Source organism: Xenopus laevis, chromosome 3S (genome assembly GCF_017654675.1).
Source record: "Xenopus laevis strain J_2021 chromosome 3S, Xenopus_laevis_v10.1, whole genome shotgun sequence".
Lineage (NCBI taxonomy): Eukaryota > Metazoa > Chordata > Amphibia > Anura > Pipidae > Xenopus > Xenopus laevis.
Window position 1 is genome coordinate 62,840,927 of NC_054376.1, and position 17,500 is coordinate 62,858,426.

At 40.5% G+C, this 17,500-nt stretch overlaps 1 protein-coding gene across 1 annotated transcript in view; it reads right to left on the reverse strand.

Annotated features, from left to right (window-relative positions):
• Positions 1 to 662: 662 nt before the first annotated feature.
• The window catches only part of ncaph2.S (non-SMC condensin II complex subunit H2 S homeolog), a 39,345-nt gene continuing 22,507 nt past the window's right edge, over positions 663 to 17,500 (reverse strand). Inside the window, exons 11-22 of the mRNA XM_041588406.1 lie at positions 16,950 to 17,044; positions 16,299 to 16,367; positions 15,900 to 15,969; positions 15,678 to 15,788; positions 14,679 to 14,732; positions 9,265 to 9,335; positions 8,227 to 8,335; positions 7,378 to 7,455; positions 7,080 to 7,135; positions 3,455 to 3,556; positions 3,131 to 3,280; positions 663 to 2,480 (exon numbers count right to left, since the gene is read on the reverse strand). Of these exons, the coding sequence (XP_041444340.1) occupies positions 2,340 to 2,480; positions 3,131 to 3,280; positions 3,455 to 3,556; positions 7,080 to 7,135; positions 7,378 to 7,455; positions 8,227 to 8,335; positions 9,265 to 9,335; positions 14,679 to 14,732; positions 15,678 to 15,788; positions 15,900 to 15,969; positions 16,299 to 16,367; positions 16,950 to 17,044 (1,106 nt within the window). The 3' untranslated portion in view covers positions 663 to 2,339. The remainder of the gene's footprint in view (positions 2,481 to 3,130; positions 3,281 to 3,454; positions 3,557 to 7,079; positions 7,136 to 7,377; positions 7,456 to 8,226; positions 8,336 to 9,264; positions 9,336 to 14,678; positions 14,733 to 15,677; positions 15,789 to 15,899; positions 15,970 to 16,298; positions 16,368 to 16,949; positions 17,045 to 17,500) is intronic.

Here is a 17,500-nt window from a genome sequence, read left to right on the forward strand (position 1 = left end):
AAAGCTGAACACTAGATTACATGACATGAAATTGAGGTCCCAAGGGGGAACCAGATACTTATATGGGGGAACTAGTCTTGTAGGCCCATGGAATCACCAGGGCGTCTACCGCCCATGCTGGAGGGTCTACAATTCTAGCTATGAACTTCTGTACTTTGTGGTCCATGTGGTCCTCCTTCTGAGGACACTAAAGAAACTAGAGATGGTAGGAGGAGGCAGGGGATGAAGCCCCGAGCAGGAGGAGGAGTCACCTTTAACATCTTAGTGTCCACTCTCCAAGCTGCAGGATCTTCACCCCCATGGTGCCTGTGTCCCCCAATTAGGTGAGAGAAAAATATATATGGGAGGGGGCAGTCCATCTGACAATGGTGAATCACATGATACTTTGAGGCTTATGGCTATGTCCTAGTCCATGTTTATCTTCCTTGTTCCCATGCATGCCACCCATTTTTCTCCAGTGTAAATTCTTGGCTTGTGATTCCTTCATATTCTGCAATTCTGAATATCCTGGTCAATTTCTGATTTTGAGAAATTGTAATAAAATGAATAAATTATAGGTGCATCAAGGACAAAATGTTAGGTTGAAGGACTCAAATATATTACTAAATATATAAACAACTGTAAGGGGGGAGGGAGGGACAAAACCATTTGTGAAACATATATATTAAACATCCACTACAGTTGATTTTATTTAATTACACAATCTGTTCCGGTTTAACAAATGTTCAATCATTTTCACTTTGTGAAGAAATCTGGTATTCATGCAGTAGTATTAGGTTTATCAGACACAGCAGATCAACACCCACTTAGAACAGATTACTCATCATAGGAAATTCTAATCTGAAATGTGGCTCACAGTGACTTGAACTCACAGGTTCTAATGCATCTGTTAAAGGGGTTGTTCACCTTCCAAACACTTTTATTCAGTGAAGCTGTTTTCAGATTGTTCACCATAAACAAAGACTTTTTACCCCCACTATTTATTTTTTACTGTTTTTCCAAAAACAGTCACAAATAGAAAATAAGTGGAAAAATTCTTTATTTCTGGTAATCTAAAACTGAACTGAACGTAAAAACGTGATTGAAGGTGAACAACCCCTTTAACAGTACAGTAACTGTTAATTCCAAAGTAAGACAAGGACAGGAGATATTTTACAAAAAGGGCTGATATTACCTAATATCGCTCGATTATCTTAAATACGAAGATACATTGCCAAGATACGAAGAGCCAAGAAACTTCCTTTCTAACTATGAGAAATGGATCACACCTGATTACATGGTTTAATTGTCCATAAAACGACATTGCCATGTTCCTGCCAGGATTAGTGAAGTTGCCAGGCCTTGATAGTTCTTCCTTCCCCCTCCTTCCAGGCCACTTACTTCCCTGGGCCCCACTGTGATCATAGGGTCTGCACCTTCAATAGATATGCTACCGGTTATCTTTCGTTCTATGGACTTTTCTTCTATTTTTTTTAAATAACTCAGCTATTGCTGCCTCCATACCTTCACAAGCACGTGCTTTATATTCATATCACATTTACTATGTCCTGCTAAACCCTGTAATAATAAAAAAAAATGCATGTTGTTTTCAACACCAAGCAATACAATTGTGTCACTTTGCAAAATTTATATATAAAAAGTGACACATTATATGCAATGTGGTTAATACAATATCCAGACATTTGTCACTTTTTATATCTTGAATACACACTTTGTACACACAACCATCCTCATTCTCACTATAATAAACGTTGGGTTCTATATGGAAGATTTTTTTCTGCTCTTTTTTTCTTACATTTATACAGACAAACACTTTAAAAATAATCTTCAATCCACTGATATATAATAATGAAGTGGTTTATATAGACATAAAACCCAAAGACAAACAGGAATGCTCTATAGAATATTGGATAAAATAACATATGTACAGTATTTTATTCAATAAAAAATTGTTAGCTAATGGGGCTCTGTATGTGAACGTGCATAAATTAAAATGGTAAAGTAGGATTTAGAAAATCAGTAAATGAAATGAATGCAGGTGAGCATTATAATTATACCAACATAATGCATTGTCTGAATATGTTGCGCTCTGCACAATAAAGTGTTTCCCAGTCATGATCGCCATAAGAGTTGAAGGACTGTACAGGCTGGTGATTACAGCATGGCTGTGTACATCTGAGAACTCTGCAGTGCCTTCCAGAACCCTGTGCTTGAAAAATACTGCAGCCACATGACTATGACTAGATCACACAATGTCCTCTGGCTGTTTACAGCTGAGCAGTGTAGGGCAGGAGTAATTTATCAGCTAACACAGCAAGCAAAAGGCTACGAAGAGTCCGTCACTGCTGCGAGATGGACGGCGCCGTGTAGGTTTTGAACCTCTCGTGTGCTCTTTGCTGACTTAATAGACGCAGTGTCATAGTATCCAATCCATCATGTAGGCCGGGTTTCTGCAAAACTTCAACTGTGTAATCATTAGCCTGTAGAGAAGACAAATGTTATAAAATGAGGAGGAATTCTGGATGAACACGAGGCTGTTTATCAAACATACATACATATTTATTTGGACATTGAATGCACCGAAACTTTTAAGTGACTGTCTAATAATTTGGTAGGAGATCAACTACATGTGTTCATGAAACATTACTTGCTCTCCTTCAATAGCCACAATTATTATGACCAATTTAAAGAAGGAAAGCTACCGAGGCAGTTTATTGCCAATAGATTAGCCACAATAGTGCAAACTAGAGCACTATATTTATTCTGTAGAATGCTTTACCATATCTGAGTAGTATAGCAGTTGCCATATTAGCTTGGTATGACATCACATCCTGCCTGAGTCACCCTGCTCACTCATAGCACTGAAGGAGGACAGGAGGACTCATTTAGGGCCACTATGCTTGCATTTTTATTTTCTCTACTAAGTTGCCAAATGTAGATATCGAGATGAATGCATATTTATTGACTTTTGTATTTTCCCAACCTGTTTTTATTTTAATAAACAGCACCAGTTAACAGTCTATAACCGTTTTACAAAACCAAGGTAATGATGAATATTTAAGGTACCTTAAAGATGAATATTTAAGATAATGATGACTTAAATATGCAAGATATTACTCTGTCTACTCACCAACTGAAGGGATGCCAGCATGTATCTGCACACCTCGTAGGGATCTTTATCTGACATAAGACTGGCAAATGAACGCCATTCTCCTACTCGACTGAATTGCGCAGTTAATCGGTCACCATAATCATGGATGTCGAAAGCTCCACGTTCTTCCTACAGGAGAGGAAGAGTGTAGATTTTTTTTATATATCATGCTGCTGGGAACTATGCAACGGTCAAGCCTGCAGCTGCAAAACTCTTCCAGGAAACCTGATGCCATAATGTGATACCTTGTAAAAAATATATACATTTTTTTTTTAAATTCACAAAATGGAAAGTCTGACTCACCTGTTCTTGCAACTGTGGGCCCATTTTATCCTCCCACTCACGCACCCGCAAGGAAAGTACAGTTTCCTGGGCATACTTTTGAGAATTTGCAATGAAGAGCTCCTGAAATAAAAGTTATATTCAAATAAGATTATGAATTGAATAAGTACATTAAAAAAAAAAAAAAAGAATATACTAAAGCTTTTTTTCCCCAAACAGCACCCAAACTGCACCTGAACGGAGGGAAACATGTTTTTAAAAAGTTAGTTTTTCTTAATGTTCAGTTTAAGTATGTTGCAGAATCTTTTGCTATTAGCAAATTAGTCACAGTTGTGTTTAGAATAATAACAGTCCAACATCACTAACCTGATCAACCACTGGTTTTGGATTGTATTTCTACATGGCAAAAAAATTTCTAGTAGGTGTAGTAAAGTAATAGAAACCCAACAGTCATGACATGTATGCTGATGATTCTGTGTAATTGAATCAACCAAAGAAGGTCTAAAGTTACCTGTGAGTACTTTTACAATAAGGAGACGCCTATATGAAGCCAAGCTATCGGCAAGAAGCCCCCACAAAGTCCCATTGTTGGAAAAAAAAAAAAAAAAAACATGCTGAAGAGGTTACAATTTGCCAAAGAACACATTGACTGACCTAAAGAGAAATGGCTAAACATTTTGTGGACTGATGAAAGCAAGATTGTTATTTTTGTGTCTACGACCCCCAAAAACTGAATTGAAGCCACAGTACAGTGTGAAGACAGTGAAGCCTGGTGGCACAAGCATCATGATATGGGGATGCTTCTCATACTATGGTGTTGGGTCTATTTATCACATACCAGGGATCGTGGATCAGTTTCAATAAAAGGAAATGCCCTTGAAATGGGTGTTTCAACATGACAATGACCCCAAACAAACCAGTAAATGAGCAACATCTTGGTTCCAGACCAACACAATTGACATTATGAAGTGACCAGCCTAATCCTCAGACCTTAATCCAATAGAAAACTTGTGGAGTAAAAAAAAAATGTTGTTTCTGAGGCAAAACCAAGAAATGCAGTAGAATTGTGGAATGTAACAGGTGCCAGAAGTTGGTGGACTCCATGTAACACAGATGTGCAGCAGTTCTCAGAAACACTCCTTTTACAACTAAATATTAGTTCAGTGATGTTGAGTTTGTAAAGTAGAATAGAGATACTGCAATATTTGTAACAGACTAATATTCCCTTTTATTGACTTTCTGTAAAGGAATAACACCAATTTCATAAATGTTTAGATTTGGAATAGAATGTGCAGTGTTTTCAATGCATTTGTGTGTATAAAAATAAAATCTATTATAAGGATTTTGAGCTATTATTCTGAACACAATAATTTAATAGTTTAATGTAATCTTCCTATATTGCCTCTATCCAGCTTCCAGAAAATAAAGGTTTTTTTTGTCTGTAGCCCCGTGAAGTTACAGTTTTATTGTGATTTGTTACTTTCAATTACTTAAAGGGATACTGTCATGGGAAAATTTTTTTTTTCAAAATGCATCAGTTAAAAGTGCTGCTCCAGTAGAATTCTGCACTGAAATCCGTTTCTCAAAAGAGCAAACAGATTTTTTTATATTCAATTTTGAAATCTGACACGGGGCTAGACATTTTGTCAATTTCCCAGCTGCCCCAAGTTATGTGACTTGTGCTCTGATAAACTTCAATCACTCTTTACTGCTGTACTGCAAGTTGGAGTCATATCACCCCCCTCCCTTTTCCCCCCAGCAGCCAAACAAAAGAACAATGGAAAGGTAACCAGATGATAGCAGCTCCCTAACACAAGATAACAGCTGCCTGATAGATCTAAAAGTAATTTACTCAAATTAACACTCAATAGTAAAAACCCATGTCCCACTGAGACACATTCAGTTACATTGAGAAGGAAAAACAGCAGCCTGCCAGAAAGCATTTCTCTCCTAAAGTGCAGGCACAAGTCACATGACCAGGGGCAGCTGGGAAATTGACAAAATGTCTAGCCCCATGTCAGATTTCAAAATTGAATATAAAAAAATCTGTTTGCTCTTTTGAGAAATGGATTTCAGTGTAGAATTCTGCTGGAGTAGCACTATTAACTGATGCGTTTTGAAAAAAACATGTTTTCCGATGACAGGATCCCTTTAACTTTCTGTTCAGGCCCTCTCCTTTTAATTTTCCAATCTGTCATGCAAACCAGTTCCAGATGTGTAGGTTAAATTACCATAGCAACCAGATAAAGGCTACAATTTCAAACAGGGCTGCTGAATAAAGATAACTCAAACACCACAACAAATAACACCCTAAAAGATTATATCACTATCTAACAACGCAGAAGCCAATCCAATGTGCTTCATAAATGATGAATAACTACTTGAAGGGCTGTGATACAAGCCAGTAAACCATTAAAGGATAAGTAAACCTTAAAAATGTAAAATTGATGAGGGTGCTATTCTAAGCACTTTTGCAATGTACAATTTTTTTTTTTAATTCCAAGATATTAAAGGGATACTGCCATGATTTTTTCAAAATGTATCAGTTAATACTGCTGCTCCAGCACTGCACTGAAATCCATTTCTCAAAAGAGCAAACAGATTTTTTTTTTTATATTTAATTTTGAAATCTGACATGGGGCTAGACATATTGTGTTTTCCAGCTGCCCCCAGTCATGTGACTTGTGCTCTGATAAACTTAAGTCACTCTTTACTGCAAGTTGGAGTGATATCACCCCCTACCCCCCCCCTCCTCCCCATCAGCAGAACAATGGGAAGGTAACCAGATTACAGCTCCCTAACACAAGATAACAGCTGCCTGGTAGATCTAAGAAGAGCACTCAATAGTAAAGGTCCCACTGCGAACATTCAGTTACATTGAGTAGGAGAAACAACAGCCTGCCAGAAAGTGCTGGCTCTTTCTGAAAGTACATGTCCAGGCAAAATGACCTGAGATAGCTACCTAAACAACAATATTACAACTCAGGAATGAAATTTTATATTGTAGAGTGAATTATTTGTTTATTTATGTGTAAACAGTATAATTTAGAAATGAAAAACACATCATAAAAATCATGACAGAATCCCTTTAATATTGTTACTGTACTGTGAACATCAATAAATTTTGTTACAACAGTGCCACCTGCTGGATATTTTTTGACCAGTCTGACCACCAAGTAGTCAAGGAAGTTGTCAGGACTGCTCTGATGTTTTTCTGGTTAGGAAGGATTTGTGAACGGTTTCTATTTTTTTTCCTGAGCAGAAGAACATCAAAGCAGCCTTTTTCTTCCTCCTGACAACTTCCTTGACTACTTGGTGGTCAGAAAATGACCTGATGTTAACAGTACATGCATCCTTTAATATCTTGGAATTTCAAAAAAAATTAAAAAAATAATGGATTGTAATAGCACCCTCGTCAATTTTACATTCACGTATCCTTTAAAGCTGTACTGATAGGCCTTTCGATTTGCCTTTTTCTGCCTAGGTAGCTGTATAAGGCTTTTCAGCCCCATGGGAGAAAATATGTATACATCATTCACACATTTTCACTTAGTCTTAGCAAAAAAAGGCAAGTGACTTACCTAGCCAAACTGGGAAATATTGAACAAAGAAAATTTAATGTTATAGAAAATAGAATGCTACTCACCACATTTCTTCTCACCAGCTCCTCGTAACTTAACTCATCATGGAGAGTTATGGGCTCTAACACAAACACATGGTCATGGTCAGGAAAGGAGCTCTGTATACAGTAACTCAGTACAGTCATACAGCATATTTACAGGTACCAATATATAAGTCTACATTTGCATATTAATTTAAACATATATAGATACAGGGTAATCTCACATAGAAAATATTTGGTAATTTGATATGACATTACAACAACCTGGTCAACTGTAGCCCCAATATGATTTCGTAACAGGCAAAGAGAATGGATTTACTACCTATATCCCCAAGGGCTGGCTCCTCACGTAAACAAGCTGGAATATTCTCTCCCAAATCGTTGTGGTCTGAAGCATCATCTAAACAAATATTACAATCAAAATAGTAATTTATTGTATATGCAGAGAAGCATTTTCAGCAGTCCTAGTGAAGACACATGTACATTGCAGCTAACTCTCTGGCACCAAGTCATAATCATTAATGTTAAAATGGTTAGTGACCCAAAACCAGACAGCAAATTTCAGTTATTTACTATTAACTCTTACCTATTACAGTTTGATTTGATACTCCCTTTTCAAAATATACATTTTCCCCAAAAACCTGTAGGAAAAAGTTTTAACACACCCAAACTGACCCTTTCCAAACTTCTGTTTTATTAGGAAAGCATTGTGTGTTTCTTGGATCTGTAATCTATTAAAGGAACAGTTACACCACAACAATGAAAGTGCCTTAACGGAAAGGTAATATAATGTAGTGTTGTGCTGCACTGGTAAAATGATGTGTTTGCTTCAGAAACACAACTATAGTTTGTATAAACAATTGGGGGCAGCTATCCAAGCACAGAATATGCAGTACATAAGAGAAGTTCTGAAGGATCCCATTGTAAACTACAGAGCTATCAGCTGTGTATCCTGTGCCTTTTCTCCTTTTTTCAGCTTTGAATGGCTGCCCCAATGGCTACAAAGCAGCTTGTTTATATAGACTATAGTAGAGGTTCTGAAGCAAATACACAATGTGTGTCAGTGCAGGGCAACAGTACATTAACTTCTCATTACTTTAAATGCTTCCATTTGTTGGTGTTACTGTCCTTTAAATAAAAGCGCTTTTTAGACCAATACAAAAATACCCACCTGCAGGGTCATCATAATCCAAGTCGTCTGCATCACGAGGCTCTTCCAATGGACTAATTATCTCCTCCTCTTCATTCAACAATGTGACCTCTTTTACAAACTGTGCACCCTGCATGAAATTCAAAAAAATAAAAAAGACTCCAGTACAACAGAACCAAGTGAACAGCTGGTCATACATTTACAGATAAAATATTAACAAAAAAAGCCAATTCCGTATATGGATAATATGGATATTAGTAGGCTCAGGGACAGGCATCTATCAAAATCGATTCTGCCAATACACTTTATCGGCCAATGTCTGGTGCTTCGGTAGATAAAGGCCACAGATCCCATTTACTTTTTATGGCTCCTTGTATAGTATTTGTCATGACTGAAGTATTATTTCCCTGAAAAGGAGATTTTATTACTCTCCATTAAATCTCTCTCTCTTTAATCAACTGTCAGACACAAAAACCAGCACTAGTAGGTAGGACACTAGAAGAAGAAGCTTTACCCCAGATGTTGAGAAGTTAAGCTTAGGGGTCATTGCAAATTATCAAGCAGAAAATGAGGTTGGCCTGTTCATTATATGAAAGTATCAGGTGACCAATACTCTGGTCAGGAGACACTTTGCCCAAGAAAAGAGAAGGCAAAATATAAACAGAGGTATTTAGTCAAGACCACCATATGGTGGCACAATAACAAGGCAAGTTGACACAGCAACTTCATGATCATCAACTTGTAACTAAATAACCCTATTTTTTGGAAATGTATGCACTTGCAAAATAGCAAAATATGGAAGAATGGTGCAAGCACTAACCACCTAGTCCCATTATACAGCCATGACCTGTTGGAAGGGCTAAGAGAGTTTGGCTTTAAACCAACAAAAGTAGCCTAGGGAGTCAGCTTAGATATGTACAAAATAGTGCTCCTTTGTGTGGTATATTTGATTCTGTTAGGACACCATAACAGAATCAGCAAAACAGCATAAGGAAGTTATCAAGTTCAAAGGGGTGAAGTCAATTCACTGAAATCTGCCCAATACCCCTCCCTCTTTACCATTTTCCTATGAAGCTGCCTTTGTGCAGTCATGCGCTCATTTATGTGCTTCCAATACAACATTTCCATGTCTGGAAAGAAAGAAAAAAAAGCGGGTATATTTACAGTTATAATTCATAAGCATATTTAACACAATGAAAAAAGTAGAAAGACTTTTGAAGAGGATGGTTATGAATGACAATTTCTATACCTAATCAGACTTTTCAATCACCCAACAGTGACAATCAGGGTTGGGCGAATTTGACCCGTTTCGTCAAAAATTCACACAGGCGAAATGTTGCAGACGCCCATTAAAGTCTATGGGCGTCAAAAAAAAAATTGTCGCGCGGCCGAAAAATAGATTTTTGTACTTACCGTTAAATCCTTTTTTCTTGTCCTACATTGGGGGACACAGGCACCATGGGGATGAAGATCCTGTTGCTTGGAGGATGGACACTAAACAGTTAACAAAGCTCCTCCTCCTGCACTGGGTTTCATCCCCTGCCTACTTCCTGTACCCTCAGTTTTCAGGCCGAAGAAGGAAGGACAACCCTACTAAAACCAAGTGCAAACAGAAGAACTCTCACCCCCTATAAACTATATACATTATAATGTCACACTTCAACTGTGCTTGAATTTTTTAACTAGAATTTTTAATCAGGGAGGGAAGGCCTGTGTCCCCCAATGTAGGACAAGAGAAAAGGATTTAACGGTAAGTACAAAAATCTATTTTTCTCTTGCCTAGATTGGGGAACACAGGCACCATGGGGACGTCCCAAAGCTACCCATGAGGGCGGGACTTGCACCCAAGTGCTCAGTTAACAACGGTCTGTAGCACCTTTCTCCCAAAGCTTGCTTCAGCTGAGGAGAAGGTGTGTATCCTGTAGAACCTGGAAAAAGTGTGTAGAGACGTCCACACTGCAGCTCTACAAACCTGATCAGCGGAAGCCTGGTGGCGTACCGCCCAGGAAGTGCTAAGTGACCTGGTTGAGTGAGCTCGAATCCCGAAGGGTGGAGGTCTGCCTTTAGCTGCATAAGCCTTTGAGATGGCAGATCTGATCCATGTAGAGATTGTTGCCTTTGATGCCCTGAGACCCTTCCTTGGTCCCTCCGGAATGATGAAGAGACTGTCAGTTCTTCTTATACTCTTGGTAACCGAAATATATGTCCGTAGAGTGCGGACCACATCCAGAGTGTGAAACTTTTCCTCCATCTGTGTCTTGGGATGTGGGCAGAAAGAAGGCACGATAATGTCTTGATTAAGGTGGAATTCCGACACCACCTTGGGAAGGAATTTCCGGTGTCGGTCTCAGTACCACCTTGTCCATATGGAAAACTGTAAACGGAGGTTTGCAGGATAAGGCTGCCAACTCAGACACTCTTCTAGCTGATGTGATGGCTAGTAAAAATACGGTCTTAACCGTCAGTGTAAGGAAGGGAATGTCCGTGATAGGTTCAAACGGCTGTTCCTGGATTGCCGATAGTACTAGGTTAAGGTCCCATGGAGGAATAGGCTGACGGTATGGTGGTGCTTGTCGAAGAGCACCCTGTATGAATGTCTTGATGTTTGTGCGTAGAGCCAACTGGTGTTGGAAGAAAATGGATAGTGCCGACACTTGGACCTTTAATGAGCTAAGGGCTAGCCCTTTATCCAGTCCCTCCTGAAGAAAACGTAGAATGTTTGCATCATCCAATATTTGTGGATCCTTGGAGTTAGCCTCGCACCATGCTATGAATGTTTTCCATACTCTATGGTAGATACGGGCTGACACAGGTTTTCTTGCCTTCAACAAGGTAGGTAAGGCCTCTCGTGGGACCCCGGATCTGGAAAGTATCAAGGCCTCAAGAGCCACGCCGTTAAATCCAGCCGTGGAGAATTCGGGCGGACAATCGGTCCTTGTGTTAGGAGATCTTCCCTGATTGGAAGTCGGAATGGAGTGTCTGCTGTTAGCTGCATGATCTCTGCGAACCAGGGTCTGCGAGGCCAGAATGGAGCCACCAGTATTGCCTCCACTTTTTCTTCCTTTATCCTTCTTATGATTCTTGGAAGCAGGGCGAGAGGTGGGAATACGTATACCCTGTGAAAAGGCCACGGTGGTACTAAAGTGTCTACTGCTATCGCTAACGGGTCTTTGCTTCTTGCCATAAAGCATGCTAGTTTGTTGTTGTATCTTGACGCCATGAGGTCCACCTCTGGCATATCCCACCGTGTTACTATCTCTTGGAAGACTCGCCCTGATCCGCAGTCTCTAGACTGAGAAAGTCTGCCACCCAGTTGTCCACTCCTGGAATGTGCACTGCTGAGATGGCTGGTACATTCTTTTCTGCCCATAGCATTATCCTTTGTGCTTCGGCCAAGGCCGTTTGGCTTCTTGTGCCTCCCTGGTGGTTTATGTAGGCTACTGCAGTCATGTTGTCTGACTGGATTCTCACCGGTCGACCCTTCAGAATGTGGGTCCAATGGAACAAGGAGTGCCAAATTGCCCTTCGTTCCAGTATGTTGATGGGAAGAGACCTTTCCCCCGGACTCCATTTTCCCTGAACAGTGTGCTGTTCCAGGACTCCACCCCATCCTTGTAGGCTGGCATCTGTTGTTACTATCGTCCATGCATGGTTGGGAAACAGCTTTCCTGACTGTAGTGTGGACGGCTGGCGCCACCATTTTATTGATGCTTGAACTGGATCTGTTACGTGTATCTTGTGGTCTAGTTCTGTACGCATCTGTCTCTGATGCCATAAGATCAATCTCTGTAGTGGTCTTGTATGTGACTGGGCGTACGGTACCGCTGGAATGGACTCTACCATTGTCCCCAGCACTCTCATGGCTACTCGTAGCGGTATATATTTCTCCTTCTGAATGATCATCAGTCTTGTGTGAAAGGCGGCTACCTTGGCAGGTGGGAGAAAAGCTTTCCCCAGCGATGTATCCATTAGAAGACCTAAGTATTCTATCCGCTGTGCAGGTGTGAATGTTGACTTCTGGTAGTTGATGATCCAACCCAGTTGAGTCAGTCTTTCTACTACTGTTTGTAGGTGGCTCGTGGTTAAGGAGTGGGACTGAGTCTTTACCAGTAGGTCGTCTAGATATGGTATGACTCCAATGCCTTGGAGTCTCAGGTCTACTAAGGCTGCTGCCATGACCTTCGTGAAGACTTGCGGTGCCGAGGATAGCCCGAAGGGAAGTGCCACAAATTGCCAATGCTCTCCTGCGGCATAGAAACGAAGGAATCTGTAGTGGTTGGGATGTATTGGCACGTGAAGATAGGCGTCCTTGATGTCGATCACTGTCATGTATTCCCCCGGTAGTTTCCTGAGGGAAGGGATAAGTCTGTGAAAAACGCTTAGACAGTTGAACCTTGCGGTCTGGAATTTTCCATTGTGCCTTAACTATATCATCAAGGTGTTCATAGGCTGGGAATACATATGAAGTCTTCTTCTGCTTCTTAAAAATGTTTTTACTTGGTTCAGCAGTAGCCGCCGTGTCTTCAATATTTAAGGTTTGTAGAACCATCTGAATCAGCGATTCTACCTCCCTTTGAGATCTAGGAGTATCTTGCTCCTGATCTGACTCTTCGCCTGACATTACTTGCCCCTCTTCTCCTGAATCTTCCTTGTCTGGGGATTCAGATGATGGGGGGTGAGGTCGCTTGGTAACAGTCGCCTGTGCGCTCATCCTTTGTGGTTGATTGGAAAGATGCTCTAAAACCTTGTCTAAGGTTTCAGGAATTCTGGCTAGGTTCTGGAGTCCTGCTAGTGAGAGGGAGAGCGCTCGCACCAATTCGGAATCCGAACTCAATTGAGGAGCCGAGGCTACCACTGAGCTGGATTGTAGGGTTTCACTCTGCAAACTAGGTGCAGGGGTAGTGCCAGGTCTACAAGATACACTGGGTCAGCAGAGGCAGTGTCAAATTTTGTTTTGCATGAAGAGCATGCAAGGAAGGAAATTTTGGTTGGGGGGCGGGACTTATTCTGCCGCTTAGTGGAGGGTACCCCTTCTGTTTTGTCAGCCATGGTGATAGAACTGTCTTTCCCCTTAAGGCAGGTAGGCAGGGGGGAATGCAGGGTAAGTAATGTGAAGAAGCTCACAGGGACTTCCCCTTAAGAGGCGACCTGCGTGGGCGAGAAGAGAATATGCTTAAGGCATATTAACACATGCGGGTGCTTAATGTAGAGGGGAGGAAACAGGTACTCACTGAGACAAATGCTTCCTTCGGGTCTCACGACAGGGAGGCAGAAAAGTGGCTGCAGCTGCGTCTCACTGTGGTTCTAAGATGGCGGCTGGAAGTGATGCAAGGATAGTCGCAAGTGGCCCAAAAGAAAAATGGCCGCCGCTATTCCCTACAGGTGAAAACCGCCCACTTTAAACATGGCGGCCGCACTAGTGAGCGTGAAGTCTGCAGTGACCGAGTGTGCGGTCCTATCCACTCTTGCTGCTAGAAGAGACGCGAAGGTGGTAAGCTAGGACGCAACGTCCCAGAAGAAAATGGCCGCCGCAGGGAGGGAAGGCGCCCACTTCCAAGATTGGGGCCCTAGGCTGGCGCTTACAGAAAACAGGTACACTTGTGGGAACTCAGTTCCCACATGCGGGTTGGTTACATTTAGGCATCCCCCGGGCTCTGAACTATCAAGAGGGGATAAGGAGGTGAAAAGGGAGAATTAAATCACTTACCCCTTTGTTGTCAGCCATTCGTGCTCCAATGTTGGTGCATACCCCGTTTAGGGTTACTGGTGCAGCCTCCGTAGAGTGGGAACCAGTAGCCCCGGGGTGGTGAGGGAGCATCTGCCTGCAGACCTCCATGGAGCGGGAAGGCATAGAGGGCACACTGTATTAGGCTGGGGGGGCTCAGGAAAGGGCCCCCACTGCTGGCATGGTACAAGAATCAATCAGCACCACTGCTCCCAGCCAGTAGTATCCGTCCTCCTTCTGAGGACACTAAAGTAAAACTGAGGGTACAGGAAGTAGGCAGGGGATGAAACCCAGTGCAGGAGGAGGAGCTTCGTTAACTGTTTAGTGTCCATCCTCCAAGCAACAGGATCGTCATCCCCATGGTGCCTGTGTCCCCCAATCTAGGCAAGAGAAATTATTTTGTCGCACGTCTTTTTTTTTTGACGCACGTCTCTATACAAGTCTATGGGCGTCATTTTTTCGGCGAAACGAGGCGAAAAAATTCGCCCATCCCTAGTGACAATGTAACAGTAAGCCTGCCATAGTGAGGGCATTTAAAAGGTGTTTCTTTATAGTCATAGTGCTGTCAATAGCAAGCTTAGTTAGGATCAAGAACACTCATATAGGAGATAACCTTCCCATAATTTGGAGCATTCTGGATAGCTGGTTTCCAGTTAAAGAAATTCCATGCCTACATAATTCAATTTCTGGGTAAAAATTTAACAGGAGCATTAAAACAGGAATAGAATCCAAATATGCATTTATTTACCTGCAAATGTTGGTCCTTTTCTTCTTGATTTTATGGCTTCTGAACCATCCCAATCTGTAAAATACACACAAGATAAGAATGGGATCAGTGGAATAATTCTCTGACCCAAGGAGATGGAGGCACAGTTATATGAAACAGCATAGTTCAGATAAAACAGGTCCAGACTGGGATTTAAAAAAAAAAAAAAAAAAATAGGCTCTGGTATTTTAAGCACAGAGGCCCAAACAGCCCCCCCTCACCATCCCACTAAATAGTGACTGTCTAACATATCTTAACAGCAGACCGTCTGGCTCCCAGTCTGGTCCTGATCTAAGATTATTCATTCAATAGCCTACAACCTGCAATAAGAAGGGATGTACTGAATACACTATTTAGGGATTTGGCCGAATCACAAATCTTTCATAAAGGATTCAGCAGAATGCATGTAAATATATATAATTTTTTTTAAATCAGTTCATTATCACATCACACAAGTCAACTGAGCAAACCAAGGGATGATCACTTGATACACTGTATATAAATTAGCCAATACTAGAAAAGGTAACATTACCACATCTGTGTGTATGGCATAATAGGCACAGACATATTAAGCTTGCCACGGTTTGTCACCTAGTGCTGGATGGGCATGTTCTTTATAGGCACTTGTGCATCTCCTTTCAAGCATCTTAGCCTTAGTCTAGCCCAAGGGTGCCTATATAAAATTATCGATAATAAGCTAACCTTGAAAAGGTTAGGGCCGAGGGTAATGAACCCAATGTTTAGGCTGATATATGCTGTTATGATACACGTATTCTGAGTTGGTACTGGATTACATTGTCACTTTAAAGTGTAATGGAATGTACGCCCTTTTGAGCAAAGCAACTGTATCTGAGACCTTGAAAGTCTGTTTTCTCTGTTATTCTATGTGATTGTTTAATAAAGCTTCTTTGATTAAAAAAAAAAAGGTTAGGGCCACATTTTTTCCTAGTCATCCTCACACGTAAAAACATAAAAACTCACGTGTAGAAGAGAACCATTTCATGAAGTCCTGCAACTTGCAAGGTAGCTTTCGCTTTCTCTTGTTTGAAGTGAGGTCTTCTGCAATCCCTCTAGGAAGTGTATAGTGTTTACCTGACAAAAAGGGGAGGGGGGTTAAAAGCAGCCAGAAAACAGGGTACACAGTATCTACAAATAACATTTAAAATGCCGGAGAGACAGGTAAGAAAATCTCAATGAGAATACCTTTCTTAAATGGCTTCTCTTCACAAGACTCAAAAGGATCCAGCTCACACCAGGGGTCAGGAGTTTCATTCTAAAATAACAGTGAAGCACAACAAATTAATGCCACAAGTCTATCACTGCATACTGAAAAGGGAACTATTGTGAAAACAAAATTGAATACAAGCTTCATCTCATGTAAATAAACTTTCTAAATATAATTAAGTAACTCTTCACTTCCCCCTCTAAGCAATCGGTCTTTGTATTCTCTCTTCAAGCAGGAGCTGGGGGCAATGTGATCCCCCCCACTGAAGTGTTAGACTCCTGCATAAGAGGAGAGGTTTCCATGAGATGAAGTTTAGATTAAATTTCCATAATCAGGATAAATCCCGATGCATAGGAAAAGCACAGGGAAAGCTGTACCTTTGGTGGAGCAGGTTTTTGCTCAGCAACTCTGTCCCGAAGAACGTAACCTCTCTCCTCTGTCTGCATCTGTGGAAAGCACAGAATAAAATACATCTTATTAAACTAAATTATTTAAATTGTAACAACACAAAGAAAAACAAGTTCTGTATTTTGCTGTGTACATGTATATAAACAAAGCACGTAATTAAACCTACCAATGGAAACTAGGCATGCACGTTAACTAGGGTAACTGGCTGGTATTTTCCTGGCCTGGACGGTAAAAATTATGGTTGATCCCAATGTTATTAATAGGCAAAAAGATAAATATATAGGAAGGCTGGTATTTTTTTCCAGAGGTGGCAACTCTAACGTTAACAAGTGGCTTTCCATTTGAAAATAGGGTAGATAGGATTGACAAAAATATATATATATTTCCATATATGTATTGCAAAGTGAATTTCAAATAATATGCAGTACAGGGAAAGCCTGCACTCATTTTAGAAGATTGATTTGTGGGGTGGAGAGACAGATAAATTAAATGATAAATTGGTGATGTTAAATGAGGAGATGGAATAATTTGCACATCAGATTGTAGCAGCAGATTTAATTAACAGCTACCTGCACCCACAGCAAAATCATTTAGAAAATGATAAACATAATTCCACACACCTTTTGTCGCTCCAAGTGCTCTGCATGCTCCATTTCTTCATCGTGATCATCAAGTGGAAGAAATCCAGCCCCGTCGCCATTCTCTACTGCTGGTGCTAAAAAAATAAGTGACAATATACCTAATAACACTGAGCGGAAAAGACTGGGCTACTTCAGCTCAGAGCGTAAATAATAGTCTGTATAATCAAAACTAATACAAGATAAAACCTTTACAAAAACATAATATCCTGTTTTTCATGTAAAACCATATTCTAGTTTGCAACATCTGCAATGCATACACATTAATCTTTTTCTACATATTAATTCAACCTTTAATTGGCAAAAAAATGTCTTCCTCCTTTTCAAACTTCAAAAAGAGGAAAACTTCCTTTTGAAAATTGTTCAACAAAGACTCATTCAAAATCTAAGAAAAGTAACTGTGATATCTGTCAGGAAATCAAGTTTTCAACAGAATTTGAAAAAAACAAAACAAAAAAAAAAACACCTCTTCCTAATGGGTAACATAAATTTGGGCTCATTTCACAAATAATTTACAAAGAGTCAAAGTATGT